At 51.3% G+C, this 15949-nt stretch overlaps 6 protein-coding genes across 6 annotated transcripts; 4 read left to right on the top strand and 2 right to left on the bottom strand.

Annotated features, from left to right (window-relative positions):
* The first annotated feature begins 8 nt into the window (after positions 1 to 8).
* Positions 9 to 3325, top strand: TrAtP1_005494 (uncharacterized protein). The gene has a single exon (XM_014089277.2). The coding sequence runs from the start codon at positions 1330 to 1332 to the stop codon at positions 3013 to 3015; it is 1686 nt and encodes a 561-aa protein (XP_013944752.1). The 5' UTR covers positions 9 to 1329; the 3' UTR covers positions 3016 to 3325.
* Positions 3326 to 3487: 162 nt separating this feature from the next.
* On the bottom strand, positions 3488 to 4078 carry TrAtP1_005493 (uncharacterized protein; the record flags this gene model as incomplete). Its single annotated transcript, XM_014089278.2, has 1 exon — positions 3488 to 4078. One exon carries the CDS (start codon positions 4076 to 4078, stop codon positions 3488 to 3490), a length of 591 nt encoding a protein of 196 aa, XP_013944753.2.
* A 747-nt stretch (positions 4079 to 4825) lies between these two features.
* Positions 4826 to 5794, bottom strand: TrAtP1_005492 (uncharacterized protein; the record flags this gene model as incomplete). The annotated part of the gene is made up of 1 exon (XM_014089279.2): positions 4826 to 5794. One exon carries the CDS (start codon positions 5792 to 5794, stop codon positions 4826 to 4828), a length of 969 nt encoding a protein of 322 aa, XP_013944754.1.
* A 781-nt stretch (positions 5795 to 6575) lies between these two features.
* Positions 6576 to 7935, top strand: TrAtP1_005491 (uncharacterized protein; the record flags this gene model as incomplete). The annotated part of the gene is made up of 2 exons (XM_014089280.2): positions 6576 to 7072; positions 7125 to 7935. The coding sequence occupies 2 exons, from the start codon at positions 6576 to 6578 to the stop codon at positions 7933 to 7935; spliced, it is 1308 nt and encodes a 435-aa protein (XP_013944755.2).
* Positions 7936 to 12293: 4358 nt separating this feature from the next.
* Positions 12294 to 15128, top strand: TrAtP1_005490 (uncharacterized protein; the record flags this gene model as incomplete). The annotated part of the gene is made up of 2 exons (XM_014089282.2): positions 12294 to 14408; positions 14466 to 15128. 2 exons carry the CDS (start codon positions 12294 to 12296, stop codon positions 15126 to 15128), a joined length of 2778 nt encoding a protein of 925 aa, XP_013944757.2.
* A 163-nt stretch (positions 15129 to 15291) lies between these two features.
* On the top strand, positions 15292 to 15501 carry TrAtP1_005489 (uncharacterized protein; the record flags this gene model as incomplete). The annotated part of the gene is made up of 1 exon (XM_066112730.1): positions 15292 to 15501. One exon carries the CDS (start codon positions 15292 to 15294, stop codon positions 15499 to 15501), a length of 210 nt encoding a protein of 69 aa, XP_065968815.1.
* Between the last annotated feature and the right edge of the window lie 448 nt (positions 15502 to 15949).

Below are 15949 nucleotides of genomic sequence, written 5' to 3'. Positions count from 1 at the left end.
TGATAGATACGACGGCTGCTTCTCTCTTATTCTCTCACATGTCACAACTTGTCTGTTGTACACCACTACTGTGCAAGAAAACTCCCTCTGAATCCCGGCAACCAGCAAGGTTCAAGCATCCGCGCAACAGATTGCCGGCTGGTCGTCGTACAGCTCCTACGAACCGTAAGCATCAGCCCCAGCTCAACTGCTGCATTCAGCAATAAAAAATGCAATGCATTGGAGAGGATTCCGATGTATCGTGCAGGTGATCTTCCAGCATACCGAGCCTGCCACGCGGCTGACGACCCATCGCCAATGTTACATCTCTACCTTGTAAGCGGGCGTGGGCGATGTAAAGCCCCGCCTCCGAAATCTCGCATTGTTCCTCTCAGCACCTGATATCGCCACCAGCCGGTGTTGTTTCCAAACTCCAGGTAACACAACTGCAAAGCCACGACTAGAAAAAAAAATATATCTTCTCACCGCTTCCTCGCCGTAGACAGCACATGCATGCGACTATCCCAAAGTCAGAAAGTGGCGACATGAGAAAACATGGATGGACCAACAGCATCTGATATCATTGTGGAGAGAGGCTGCATAATCGGACTGCAGGGGGCCCCTCATGTTCCTGTCCTGTCCTGTGGGGAGGGTTGCGCGAAAAGTATGTACGAATGTGTAAACTTCTTCATGCTCAACCTTGCAGTAGGTTGCAGCGCCAAGTCATGTACGGACTGCCTCATGGTCCAACAATGGCACTACCCTTATCCTCTGCTAGTGTCTGCGCCAATCGACAGCGGCAAGGACCGAGACGTTAACCGAGCGATTCTCCCGTCGTGGCCTTTGTCAACCTGGCCCTTCTGACTCCATTGTTCCCCCTCGTACTCTACCTTGTCTGCCTCGTTGCCCTGTAGGGTTCCTATGATGTGATGCAGTGCTCGCACTTCCCAAAGAGTATGTATAAACATCAGCTGACCCGGGGTTCGTTCTTCAGCTGGCCAGGCTGGGAGTTTGCTTCCTTCCTCGTGTTGTCCAAGTATCCTAGTTTTTCTCAGGTGGAAAATGACATGTAGTGTGCTGTTGGTTCACCCCAGACCGAAAGAGTCTCCATCGCAGTGCATACGGCCGTGGAACTGCATGCGGGCTTTTCAAATGCACACCTAGGCCGCGAAAAAAGGGCCACCTGAAGTGCCCGCTTGGAGAGTGCCCGCATACTTGGTAGACTGCCCGCAAGTCGAAAACCCAGATAGTAGTAGGTAGTTATATAAGAAGGCGGAGGAATCCGGTGCTGGAGTTCGTAATGCAACCAGTAGACCATCAGTCCAAGTTGAAAACCCAGCATCAACCATCATGGTCTTCTCTTTATGTCATTTCGAGCCTCACCGGAGCTACTGGAGCGACTTTGATCTCAAAGGAATCAAGATCAAAGTCAAGTCACTCAAGAAAGGCACTTTCCAGGACGGATCAGATCAAATCCCACGATATTTCTGGGCCAAAGGCTTCAGAAATCGAGTAAGAAGAGTCCTGGGCCGCAAGCCAAGAAAGCATTCTTTTCCCATCCATCCCGGCTATTCCGAAGCAAGAGCTTTGGTCGGCCATGGTACTGTCCCAGAACTAGCAGCCCTCTCTGACCAAGCCCGGGGCCTCGTCGCTGAAATCTTTGGAGACATTGGGGATCTGCCTGAAAACTCGTCTCTGGACGAAAAACAATCTTTGTCCTCTTTCGAGTCAGGACCGCGGGTGGTTCAGTTGAAGCTAGCCACCGACCTCCAGAACTGGAAAGATGGTCAGCATGCAGCCGGTAATATTTTGCCACCCAAAGGTACTGGACTGAGTGCAGCTTCGGACGTTGCCCTCAAGAAGCTGGGAGCCTCAGACTGGCCTGACGCACTAAAGACGAACAATGCCTTGTTCGGCTGCGGTATTGCCGCCCTGCTCATGGGTGCTGCTGATGCGCGAACCATGTTCTCCAACTATGTGACTGACATGGCCTTTTACTATGAGCACGGTTACAACTACGTCTTTCCGACGTTGGAACCGCTTCTTCAGAGAGGTCTGGAAGATCCGCATGCGCTGCGCACTCCAGGAGGGCGCGAGCGTCGAGACGCCGTCTCGCTCGGCAAGCAATACATCCAAGGAAAGATTGCGCTGGAGAAGCGCCACATAAAGAACTTGACGTATCGCTCGGCACGAGTAGATCGACGTACTGCACAGATCATCTCTCTGTCAGAGAGCAGCTTGCTAGGCATGGCGGCCGAGTCGATAGCGCGAGGCTTCGACCCGGGTGCCGTCATGGCTGACCTCGTCTTCAGCTCTCCAGGCACTGACGTTGTCGACGTTGGATGCGACCTGGTGAATTCCGAGGTCATGAACTCCTTCCTGAATGTGACGGACATTACAGAGACGGGCGTCGTAAGCGAACAAGTGCTGCGCAAGATATACGACGCCTACGCCGCAACAAGCGCCAGGATGCTGACCCAGAGATGGCATGAGCCAGTTGCCAGAATGTGTGCTGCCCTGTATACATGGCACATTCAAAACGACCGTCACCTGTTCTTCCGTCGTGCCCTTCTAGGCTGGTCCAAAGCACGAAAGACTCCCGCTCAGCCCCAGTTCGAGGCGGATTTCGACGAAGTATTTGATAAGCAGTACCGTACAACCGGCTTCAGCAGGCCTCTTGATCCCAAGTACGCGTGCAACGGCCAAGATACATGCGACCACGTCGACCATTTCCTCCATCGCAACCAGGACAAGCCAGTGCTGCGGGAACTCTGGGAGTTCCTCGTCACGGGTCCCCTAGAGTATGTTAGGGCAGGCCAGGTCGATGAGCAGCGTGAATACGAACTGGTTGAGGGCTCGCGATTGCGAATGGCCGAGCTCTTCTCTCGCGGCCAGGTGCTCGAGATGGTCTGGATCATTGCTCACGCAAACCACCACGCCTGGCAGGTCAACTACCTGTTTGAGGCCGCCATGTTTGGCAGCATCCTTGACGGAGGCAAGCTGGTCGGCAAGCTGGACAGGGCAGAAGAGAAGTAGGATTTGGAGTGGAAGTTGGTGTCTCGAAGACGAGACCCGAGGAATGAAGTTGAAGCCCAAAGGTACAAAGTACCAGCGGGGGTCTGTGTCATGTGTCGGGTCTTCCATCCCTGCATTTGTATACATTTCCCTGCTTTTGGCGTCTTCCTGCTTTTGGCATTTTCCTGCTTTTGGTGGCGGGGCATAACACGACGGAGGCTTTCTCGATTTTCCTGTTAGAAACGCAACATCAACGCGCATATGCAATGTATGAGATATGAATTAAGCTAGAATGATTTATGTTAATGGATAATGGACGGAATATGTTATCAATTCTTTTGCGCATTCGAGACCGGCCAGTGAGAATCGTGCTGGCTACGAAAACGCGTATCAAATCTTGCATTAAGAATAGCAAGTACAAGACGTAATTGGACGTTTTCATTGCGCACATTGATCACGTCTTCCAATTCACCCAAGTCTTCACCGTTTCTTTTCATGTCTTCTTCTCTCTCAACGCCAATTCAATAGTTGCGGCTTGGACCCGTGCAGGGCCACTCTCGTGAAGCATCTCAAAGGTCAAATGTTCAATCTGATTTGTTAGGCTCAACTTATACCTTGCCTCAGCGATGGACTCCATCCACTCTCGCGCCCGTTTATATGAGCGGGTCCCCTTGTCATGTATTTTCTGCATATAAATACTCTCGCGAGGGCTTGGCAGAGCTATCTTTTCCAGGACGAGAAGCATTGTTACGCCCAGAGCCCATATATCACCTGGGAAACCACGAATTCCCCTACGTAGAGTATCAGGGGGGACGAACCAGGGAGTTCCGCCATGCGGTTCCTTGATAGTCGCGACCGAGTCGGCCATGCCAAAATCCATAAGCACAGCACCTCGATCAGGAGAATACGCAATATTTGCCGGTTTAATATCATAGTGTATAACTTCCTGTTTCGATAGATATGCGAGAGCAGATGATATATCGCGGAGTATCGTCTTTACATCAGACGGGTCCAGTGGCGACTCGCGCACAGCATTCAGCGAGGGGGGGTAGATGTTCCAAGTAGAGTGCAAAAGCTCGGCCATCAAAAGCTTTTAAAGACACAATATTTCTCTGTAGATGGTTAGAAATAATTTTCTCGTACACGTTGACTGCTTACATGGTGCAAATTGCTCAACGCCTTTTTCTCTTGCTTCCAGCTTCTTGAAATGCCGACCAAACTATAGATTGAGTCGCCACTGTAGCGAAGGACTTTTGCTACTACATCTCCGGCCATTTTCGAATGCTGACAAGTAAAAACACTTGTGGCTTGAAGCTTGACGACATTTTTAATTCGCTGTAAATGGTATTCGTCTTCTGTGTCCGCTGAATCAGCGGTCGAGACTTCCACAACGGCTACCTCTCCGTCTGTAAGGTCTAGGATTGGAGAGATATTGTGGTTGTAAATCTCTCGAGCTGTGTGGTTATGCAGAAAAGAATTCTCATTATTTTTATCAATCAAGTCTGAACTGTCGACAGCGATTTTGCTCTTGCCATCATTTAGTCTTTGTCGTTTAGCCATTCCGTCGTCGCCTTCAATAGTTCGTTTGGATCGTAGCGAAAAGTTTTCCCTATAGATTGAAATGTTGAATCTTTTTTTGAAGTATCAAGATTGCAAGAACAGGGTGATACCCGTAAGAACTTTGACCCTTTACAGAAATCATCCACATGCCTGGATGTAGGACGTGCGATCCGAGAATCTCGATTCGCCTGAGGGGAGAATCAGGCATGGTCAAGAATACGTCCCAACCAAATGAGCGATTGATGAGGAGGCAGTTGTCACTTGTTGGGTCCTATATGATGGAAAACTCGATCTTTGGAGGCCGCCTGAGAAGAGAATTTTCAAGAGGCGGGTAGCGATAAAGGGGTGTCTCAAATATAAAATCTGCATGATTTCTACTTTGGATGACGCCATATATATGTTCATAGACATCTTTCGCCGGAGGATAAGTGAGGGAGTAGTTTTTGGCTCCAGTTGCACAGTTGGAATAGAGAGATCTGATGACGAGTCGAGCCTCTGGCATTAGGTTTGAGGCCTTTTCAAGAGCTTCCGCTATGTCGTCTAGGGACTTATCATCCTTTTTCACAACGACACGTTTCAAATGTGGTTGAACTGAAGAGACCTCTTGTGATGAGGTAGCAGTGATAGCAGCGGTAGATTGCTTTTTTGGCTCTTTGAACACGTTTTCTATCCTTTGAGACGAGGAAACGGATTGCAATGAAGAGGCCAGCTGTGTTGACTCTTCAACATAATTGTTGTGCGCTGGCCTTGTTTCTACAGCGGGCGACTCGATTCTTATTTTTGGAGGGGACCCCTCCAGCGAGGAGGCCAGCTGAGTTGATTCTTCAACGTAATTAAGGTTGTCAGCCGGCTTTGAGTCTACGGTGGGTGACTCGATTCTTGTTTTTGGAGAGGAAGACTGTAATGATGAAGCCAGCTGGGTTGACTCTTGGCCGTCATTTTCGCCCACAGCTCTCTCAATTTTCGTTTCAGGACAGGAGCCAGATTGCAATGAAGAAGCCAGCTGGGTAGATTCTTCAGCCTTGTTTTGATCCGCAGGGCTGTCCCCTGCTTTCGCGACAGGTGGCTCAGATTCTACTTTGGGGGGCGAATCGGACTGGGACGCAGGTTGGGTCGATTCGTATAATTCGTTACCATCCACATGGACATATCCCATTTTCGTGGTATGTGGCTTGGCCTGTGTCTCAGAAGACGAAGTCTCAGCCTGCAGCTTTTTTGGCTTTTGCTGTACTGAAGACATGCTGCCAGCAAAGAACCCAAAGAACCTGACTACATGGAGGCACATGCCAATCCTCTCATTATCGCTTCTAATACCTAGACTATGGATTCTATATATTGCTGGGAGCGACAATGAGCTGCTTTGTTGGTGGGAGGAACACCCCGCTTCGTGTATCTTTTAACGGTCCTGCAATGTGACGCTGTCGCGACATTCTCGCGAAAGCCGTGTCGTGCTTTAATAGGTTCACGGCCCTCTCTGCCAGGGGGCGGTAACGCGTCTATCCCGCGAGTGCGTCCATGATTGGCCTGATACCATTCAGCCCGCAAAAGTCAGCAAAATGGAGGGAACAGCATGCGTGCATATATACTTGTTCAATGGAAGACAGAGCAAAGAAATCTGCCATCTGTAAGTTCTAAACCGCTTAAAGACGCATGTGCATACATGTATTCAGGGTTAGGTGCATGTACCCAGGCTGCAGTTTATTTCTAGGCGGCTTCGCCCGCTAAAGAGCCTGATAAGGTGCCGCTAGCTAATCGAGTAATCCGGCAATTTGGCGGCTGTCAAGGTCTCACCTTCATACGTGTCGCGAATTCACAGCACATACAATTAATTTCATGAGGCAGCGACCGCGGCTCGCACAACTGCAATGCCTCTTTTCACACCACCAACGCCTACTAATAGACAGGTACGTACGTGGAATCAGCTTGTCGGATCTTGGGGAGATAATGAGCGGTGGCATGGATTCGAATACCGTCTATCAGACCCAAGAGTTCTCTGGAGAGCTTATTGGGAGCGCTTCAATATGATCCAAATCCCCATCTTGCCACGGGATGAATTCTTCGAAATCGCAATAGGAGTAGCGAAAGTCGCTAAAAATAATGACGATTTTAAAAAAATCTTTGAAGAAAGGAATAAAGAGCGGCTAGCAGAGCTAGAGGCTTTCTTGTCTGAAGGCGAAAGCCGGAGTGAGCGCGACATGAAACATTTTCCATGCCACGATGCGTTCGTTCGAACGGTTCTAGCCTGCTGTGATCCTAATTTCTCCAACTTGATGCGTGTTCTGAAAGGCAATGCATTTGGCTGGGAAGCCGACGAAGAGCTGTATGAAGACATTATCGATGAAGCTCCTGTTGATCCCAATGGCGATTATCAAGATCCGAATATGGAGACGCAGCCTATTGACTATTGGGAGGAAGAGTACGAGGGGGATATGGAACCTCGGAAATATATACCAGATGAAGATTTCATTCTGCCAAAGGGAACGACTAACAAATCCTCCAATTCTGCCAAGGGGAAGCGGTTAGTATTCTTTACATACTTTGTCAATAAATAAAGGCTAACACATAATTAGGAAGAGGGTGCAATTTGATGATGATATCACTGGTCCTGATGAACAGCAGCAGCAGGAATTAGAAGACGCCAACTCTAATCCTGCATTACAAGATTCTCCTTCTGCCTCGCAAGCGGCAAACGAAAGCGCCGCCAAACCTAATGGTGTTAACGAACGGAGACATAAATGCCGACGACTAGAGAGGTCTCCTGCGCAGGCTTCTTCTCCCCAATCATCCACCAAGGCAAGAAAATCCGACAAGAGGTCCAGGCGTGATGAAGATGAAGATGTTTCACGTAAACGCCAAAGACTAGAGAGTCCTACTATGCAAGCACCAACCTCTCATGCTTCTTCTCCAGGGCAGTCTACTAGGAGCCAAGTATCCAAGAAGAGGTCCAGACGTGATGATGATGGTGACCATTCACATAAACGACAAAAACTGGAGACTTCTACCACACAGACACCTACTTCTGATGCTCCTTTATCTCCCCAATGGGCTGTCGAACAACCAAAATTGTCGAAAAAGAGATCTAGACATGACGGTAACAATGACAGCTCACATAAACGTCAAAAACGAGAGAATTCAGCCGCATCTGATATGGCATCTCCTCACATTGCTGGTCAGCCAACTGCAAATGGCACTGCAGCCGTGGGATCCGGACCTCAAAAGAAGGGCCATCAACGCGCAAGTCAAAAAAGAAAGACCGCTGCTGCAAACACGTCCCACGCAAGGTCTCCGCCATCCAGATCCCCAAACACGAGGTCATTGCGAAGAAATGGATCAGCGACGTTGTGGGAGTTGGATGGCTCTGGCAAGGCAAAGCTACGATAATCCTACGACAATCCTCTTAGGAAAAGGGGGGCCAAGTGCAGGAATCTGCTGCCATTGAGTTTTTCTAGAGAGCATGGTCGTTATCCTGGCAGGGCTGGGTGCAGCGGCGCAGTTTGAAAGAAGGACTGGAGACTCCGGTATTTGTTGTTTCTGTATTACATGGTCGTTATCCCGGCAGGGCTGGGTGCAGCGGCGTAGTTTATGAGAAAGAAACGACTGGAGCTCCAATGCTGTGATCTCTGAAGAGCATGGTCGTTATCCTGGCAGGGCTGGGTGCAGCGGCGCAGCTTCAGAAGAGAATCCAGTATTGTACTTTGGGTCCAGCAGATTCGGCACCTAGTTCATGGTTTATCATTTACCATTGTGCTACTTATTTTGATTTCGTTGATAACAGCCAGCGACTTGCTATGATACCCAATGTTCCACCGCTGGGGAGCAGTTTATATTAGATTTATATTATTAGCGTTTTCTCCTTCCTCTTATCCACATGAACCAGTCTTTACCCTGTATCATTACTCTTTCTTGAAAGACTTGCTAGTACACTTTAACCACTGCTATAATGCTTGTGTGGAAGTCTTATTTGGAGAACTTGATGCACGACAGCATTTGTGGCGAGCTTACGGATTGAAATAAATTACGAGCCGATTATTCAGGTGAAATATTGTTCAACAGCTTAGTTTCATTGCCCATCACCGCAGCTGCAGCTGAACAATTCATATAGACCATGTATCAAAATATTCTACTGCTATTTCTATTGGGAGTAGTGTTAGCATCAGTGGTCATTGTAGCTCCCGTTGTAACTGGAGTGCCGCATAACAGAACGGGGGTGCAGGACGACTTTTCCTTTGTTGGACTGTACGATATAGACAGTCTAAATACACCTTATAATTGTATCCTCAAAACTCGTACATGCCTTCTTTTTGAGGCATGGTTCACGGCTTGTAAAAGCTCACGATTGTCTGCAGGGTATGTCAGCCTCTACGGTAATAGCCGTGACCTAGATTATGCACGAGGACCAAAGCGACACCGAGGCATACCATATTTGTATTACTTTTACAAAATACCTATAGCAAAAGAGAGAAAAGGAAATCACTTATATCTTACACTACAGCACGACTGCATGGCTATTGGAGGGACTTTTGCAGCCACTCGAAGCCATGTCCCAAAAAGTTTCACACTTGGCCGATTATCCGATGGAGGAATGCTGTGCCACCACCAACCCGACAGCCTCCTGGTTGCTCAAACGGAAATAGAAGTTTTAAAGAAGAATGTTAGTTAGCAAACATCCATTCCGCAATTCGCCGTCAGAACCGACTTGATCTACTGCGTGCATGCATGATTTGCGCAGCCTCCGCCACGACAGCAACATGAGCGGTGGTTGGAACAAGATGATGACCGTAGATCCCGCCCATTTCATAGCCGTAACGCATACCGTGTTCTTGTTTTTTTTATCTTGCATCTCACATGCAAACGCATTCAAACGCGGGGGAGCAGCAAGCGATAAAAGTGCACCGCTGGAACATCTGGCGAATCATGTCAGGCTGTCAGATTTGACAGATTCACAGTGCAAGAACCCCAGCCGGGAAGTGCCTCCAAACAGCTAGAATGATAATCCGATCTGCAAGGAAAAGATTGTCGTATGTAGCTCTATACTCCATGGCATGGCATGGCATCCTCCACAGCGCCTCACATGATGGATCACTGCGCGGGGCAAGAGAAAGGCCAAGACAGACGGACTAGCCCCTTTGTTTCGCTGGGCAATTGATAACTCAGAACCAAGAGTCATTATTTGGCCAAGATTTCTTTTCTCTCAAAAGTCGTGCAATTTTTTAGCAATTAAAATTAGAGCAAACAACGCTCAGCTGCAGTTTATGAGCTGGCTGATGCTGATAGGGGCCTCGGGTACGTACGGCCAGCGGTTGGGGGCTGACTCCCGTGCTGGTCCGCAATCAAATCTAGATGAGCCTGTCCGAGTTACAGTTGGGCGCCGAGAGATAAGCATAAACTGTACGGCAATAGGCAAAAAATAGGGGGCTGTTAGTGGCAGCGTGCGGTTGGCTGCTTGTTCTCCCGGAGTCCCAAATCCTCGCCAATGCCGGCGGGTGGAAAACGCCAGAAAGCAATAATTCACGGGGTATCCCGGGACAAACATCCTTGAGTTTCGGGGGTGGCTGAAACTAGCTGAAAGGACAAGACGGCAAATATTTGCCAATCGGGCACAGAAAGGGAAGGGGAAAAAAAGAAAGTTGCGGGAGTAACAGGCGGGCATTTAGCCCCCAAAGAAGGCGTACTATTTGCAGCCCAAATTCTAATAAGAGGAAAAAGTAACGAACAAGATTTTAAAAATAGCAACAGAAAAAAAGGGAAGAAAAAAAAAAGCAAAGCACAGTAAAGGGAAGAAACAGAAAATGCCCTACAACAAGGCAGAGCCGTGCCGAGACCTTGGCTGGTTTAGGCGAAGCTCTGTCTCACTTGTAGCTTCGCGTATTGAACGCAAAAGAGAGAAGAGAAAAAAACGACATGGGCAATCACTTGCAGTTGGCGCATCTGAGTCATCACGAGGCGGGTGAGACAAGGGAAGAAAAAGGGAAGAAACGAAAATGAACGGGAAAGGCGCACGATTCCGGCAAACCGGATCGGCCTGTCTCACAGCTGGATGCAGACGACTGGAACATGCAGAATAAAAACCCGCTGGAATTCTTCAATGTTTACTCCGATTTGAAAACATTGATCAAACAAGCACATACGGGAATGATTACAGGCAAAGCGCCGGATTCCGTCATCCAACGATTCCTGATTCCAATTGCGCCCAGCCAGCCAAGCTGCTAAGAAAACCCAGATGATCTGATCCATTGGCAGACGCCTGGCTCCAGCATTCAAGAGGCTGCTAGTGGCCCTTTGGCGGTCGCCGCAGTGGATGCGCGTCCCCTGTAGCAGCGACGCAGTGACCCCACGCACAGCGCCTGCAGTGCGTCAGTGCGGCCAATGCATCAGCGCTGGCGGGCACACCTTGCAGCGGTAGCTCCTTGGCGCCTTGCGTCGTCCAGCTTGGCTTTTTCGCTTTCAGGTTCTGTGCATCGCCCGGAATTAACGACAAACGCAGCCTTGTCGACTGCATCAAAACAGCAGCAACTCCATCGTCAATAACTCGACAACGGCCCGGATGAGCCACCGCCACCAGTGCTGCACTCTCTGATACCGCACAGCTCAGCCCAGCTGCGTCCTCCGTAGCGCCGCCCGCGGCCTTCCCCAGAACTGGCCGCCGGGCCCCCCATCTTCTGCTCCCGGCCCACGGGCGTCTTCCGGGCCCATCGGCAGTTCCTCTCATCGCGGCCTCGGAACCGACGCCTCCGATGCCAGCAAGTGACGACACCAACAGAGACACAGCCTCAAAGCCGTCTACAGTTGCACGTCTCCACGGGCCCACTGTGTGTGTGTCGTCCGTCAAGCTTTGGCGCTACTGCGATACCAGGCCAGCCCAAAGTCCACTTTATCTTATACTTCCATCGCTGCTTCTACGGCGTTGCCTCTTTTCCAAGCCCTTGGCGCGGCTTTCGGGCTCTCTCCATCCCTTTCTCTCTCTTCTCTTTCCCTACTAGCGTGGCAATCTTGCCCGTTGCAATTCTTATCGTCGTCCTCATCCCGCCAGACACCTAATCGTGCGAACCAGCCCACTTCTTTTACTCAACCCCGTCCACCTAACCTTGTCCATTCCCAGTTTCCTCTTCTTCCCATTCGTATCGCGCTCGCTCTCAAACTTCTTTTGCTTTCCTTCCTTCCTTCTCCTGCATGTCTCGCCATCACGACATCCCTGGCTCGGCTACCATTGACTGGGGCGTCAGACCAAGATTGCAGTGCCAGCCCGTAGGCCGCTGCTTCTCCCGGCACCAGCTTCCGTCAGGGCCTCGACCGGCGCCTTGAGCCGGAATCCGCAGAGACCCTGTGATTTGTTTTGGCACGCGAGATCGGATCTCGAAACGAAGCTAGAAAAAAAAAAAAAAGAAACGAAGAGAAGGAGAAACGGAGGAGAAAAAGGCAGGGACGCCAAGAGGCATTGCTCTTTTGCCCCGTGGGAAAAAAAAAATTTGTTCGGCGAGTGCTGCGTTATCTATACTTTGTTGGGAGCAAACGCTACGAGGGCTGGAAAGGAAAGCGCTGTTGGGAGGACCGAAAAGGAAAGAGAAGGAGGAAAAGAGAAATCAGGCGACCCCAAGAGGAGGAAGGTATAATTACGAGGTGGCAATTAATACAAATCCCAGACGCAACCACAGACATACAACACTCCGCGAGAATCGGACATCATCACCGCATAGGCATACACAACCCACGATCCAATCGCCGTCGACAGCTCGCCCACCATGGCGTGGGACAACCTCGACATCACCAAGCCGCACCTGGTGTACATCATCCTGGGCGGCTTCACCTCGCTCTTCATGCTCTGCTCGTCCATCATCAAGGAGCGCATGTACATTGGCGAGGCCACCGTTGCCACGCTCTGCGGCGTCATCTTCGGGCCTCACGCCGCCAACCTCATCAACCCCCAGTCCTGGGGCAACGTCGACACCATCACCGTCGAGTTCTCGCGCATCGTCCTCGTCGTCCAGTGCTTCGCCGTCGGCGTCGAACTGCCCAAGTTCTACATGGAGAAGCACTGGCGCTCCGTCGTCTTTCTGCTGGTGCCCGTCATGGCCGTGGGCTGGTTGCTGGTCAGCCTCTTCGTCTGGTGGATGATTCCGTCGCTCAACTGGCTCGACTCGCTCGTCGTTGCCGCCTGCGTCACGGCCACGGATCCCGTCCTGGCCTCGTCAGTTGTCGGAAAGGGCAAGTTTGCCAAGCGCGTGCCCAAGCACTTGCGAGATCTGCTGTCCGCCGAGTCTGGCTGCAACGACGGCATGGCCTTTCCCTTCATCTACCTCTCGCTGTTCCTGATCCAGTATCACCGCGACGCCGGCGAGGTTAGCTTCCACTTCGTCGTCTACGTGGTTCTGTACGAGTGCATCTTTGGCGCCTTTTACGGCTTCATGATTGGCTACATTGCCCGCCGCGGCATTCGCTTTGCCGAAGAGCGCGACTACATTGATCGCGAGAGCTTCCTCGTCTTTTACTTTGCCCTCTCTCTCTTCTGCGCCGGTTCGGGTAGTATCCTCGGCGTCGACGATCTGCTGGTGGGCTTTGCTGCCGGAGTCGGTTTCTCTAACGACGGCTGGTTCGGCGAAAAGACGGAGGAATCACACGTTTCCAACGTCATCGACTTGCTTCTCAACTTGGCCTACTTTGTCTACTTTGGCACAATCATCCCCTGGGAGCAGTACAACAACGGCTTCCTGGGCATGGAGGTGTGGCGTCTGGTCGTCATTGCCATCTTTGTCATCTTCTTCCGCCGCATCCCCATCATGATGATGCTCAAACCCTTGATACCAGACATAAAAAACTGGCGAGAGGCCCTCTTTGCAGGCCATTTTGGCCCCATCGGCGTCGGAGCCATCTTCGTCGCCATCCTCGCGCGGTCTGAGCTGGAGCACGACGAGCCCGTGCCGCTATCGGAGCTGCCGTCATCCGATGCTCCTCACTTCAATCTCATCTACCTGGTCTGGCCAATTGTCACGTTCCTGGTCATCTCCTCCATTCTGGTCCATGGTTCTTCGGTCGCCGTCTTTACGCTCGGCAAGCGCATCAACACTTTGACGCTAACCATGTCCTACACCGCCGCCCCTGACGATGGGCCGTCGTGGATGAATCGACTGCCAAGGATCTCATCCCAGTCTAGATCCCAGGCGCGCACCATGTCAGATGCGTCCTTGGATGACTACAAGTCGCCCGACTTCCCCCCGGGTACTGTTCCCCCACCTGGGCAATTCCTCCGTCGACAGCGAGAGAAAGAAGACGATACCAATGGCCGCTCAAACAGCCGTCCGTCTTCATTGTCGGGTAGGAGAAGAAGAAACAAAAAGTGGGACGACGGCCTTGGGCCTGGAGGCCCCATCAGCCAGTCGGCCATCTTCCCCAACCGTCCTGCTTTGGCGTCACCCCCACCCGAGAGGGAGACGCCGTCGCCTCCAGAGGCCAGAGACTCCAACTTCTCTGGCGATAGCCCTACAGAAGTGGATGTTGAGAAGTCGGATGATGCAGAGGAAGAACGCGGCCGCCGCAGGAACAGCGAACACAGCCCCCGGGCGCCGCACGTCAATGTTTACGAGGAAGGAGAGCATCTGGTCTTTGAAAATGATGACGGCGATGTTGTAGATCAGCGAACGGTCCCTCATGAAGGTGGACGTGGACAAGGAGAGACGACTCTCCCAACACTTGCCGGCCGACGCCAATCCAAACCCGAATCAGAGCCATTCCACTGGACGATGAGCGGCATCCGACGTAAAATGACGGATGTGTACAGCTCCGAGGTGGAAAAGCGAAAAGAAAAGGACAAGTCCCACCGACGACACGAGCCTGCCCGAGCCTATCAGTTTGGCAATACGGTATGAATCTCTTTTACGCCTTGTTCAGTGCGTTTAACTGACTGACTTGTTCTACAGATTATTGTCGAAGATGAGGACGGAGAGGTCGTCAAGACTTATGAACTCCCCTCGCAGAAACAGCCTGGCCAGGAGGGCACCCGGATCAACAACAGTCTCAAGTACTTTGGCCTCGGTGCTCTTGCGCGCCAGCCCGAGAAATCTGCCGAGTCTGCTGCCGAAGAAGGCAAGGCAGGTGAATCTTCTGCTGCTGGTGCGGCCGCCGCCGCTGCTGCATCCGCTGCATCTGCTGCATCTGCTGCATCTGCTGCCACGACTGCTGCCACGACTGCGGCCACGTCTGCGGCTGCGTCTTTAGCCAAGCCCGTATTCAAGCCTGGTTGGACCACCGGCTTTGGTGTCCTCGGCGGTAGTGAGGGCCGGAAGAAGAGCGTGGCGCAACAGGGGGGAATCGGACGACGACAGACAGATTCGCTTCACGATCGGAGGAGTGGGACGACGCATGACCAAGGACGACTTCATCCGAGAGGTGCAGAAGCTGGACGTCGGCACGCGCAAGGAGGTTGTGGATCAGTCGACGGCATCCAACGCACTCAAAGCAGTGGCCCGCCAAGATCTATCACAAGGAGGAGCCAACCGCCCATCCAACATCCCCGAGATTGTCGAGCCCGAGCCCAGCACCACCTCCGAATCTACCTCGGCGTCCACGTCCGTCTCTCCTAGTCCTCATCACAGCGCCCGAAACTCCGAATCCCTCTCTCCTGGACGGCAAGCCGATGCTCCCCGAGGCCGTCGCAACAGCACACTGCATCCTTCCGAGCTACAGGGCGAAACTGCCGTGGAACGGAGCCGCCGTCTCGCCGCGCTGGGAGGCCAGCAGAGCGAGATGGAAGGCAGCGGCAGCAGAACAAGCCGGTCACAAAGGCGCGATATGGCAGGTGAAACACCGGCCGAGCGAAGGCGACGTGAAGCAGCCCTGGGAATGGGCGGCGCGGCAGCTGCTGAGGATAGCGACTCGGACGACGAGGGCACGCCACGAGTGCCTCCCGCCCGAAGGGGCATCCGCTTTGCGGAGCAGCCGAGCAGACAAAAATAATTTGCCGGATATTTTCCATCTTTTTTTTTTTTACCGATTCTACTGTCTTCTTTTAGAGCCTGATGAGCATCTGATTTATCCATTTGCCTATTTCCTTTAATTACTGTGCTGCATGAGGAAGAATCTGATACCACTATCCACATAGACAGGTTTGCTATTTGTTTTTCTTTTTCTTTGCCTTTATTCCCTGCGGAAGAAGAGAAGGAGAGCTGAAGAGAATGAGAAAGCTGAAAAGAAGATGGAAAGTGGGAAGAAGAGGGAAAGAAGAAGAAGAAAAGGGGTGATGTGATTTCTTAACATCATGTTGCATAGCGTGATCTGGGTGCATAAAGATGTATGACCGAATGACTGGGAACCAAAAATGGGTGTTTTTATCTTCTTTTTATTGTTTGTTTTTCCTTTTTCTAATTTCTGTTACTCATTTCCTTTTATTTGGTCGCATGTTACT

The sequence above is a fragment of the Trichoderma atroviride genome, chromosome 3 (genome assembly GCF_020647795.1).
Source record: "Trichoderma atroviride chromosome 3, complete sequence".
In the NCBI taxonomy this organism is placed as follows: Eukaryota; Fungi; Ascomycota; class Sordariomycetes; order Hypocreales; family Hypocreaceae; genus Trichoderma; species Trichoderma atroviride.
Note: the sequence above shows the minus strand (reverse complement) of the source record. Positions and strands in the feature narration are given on the sequence as shown.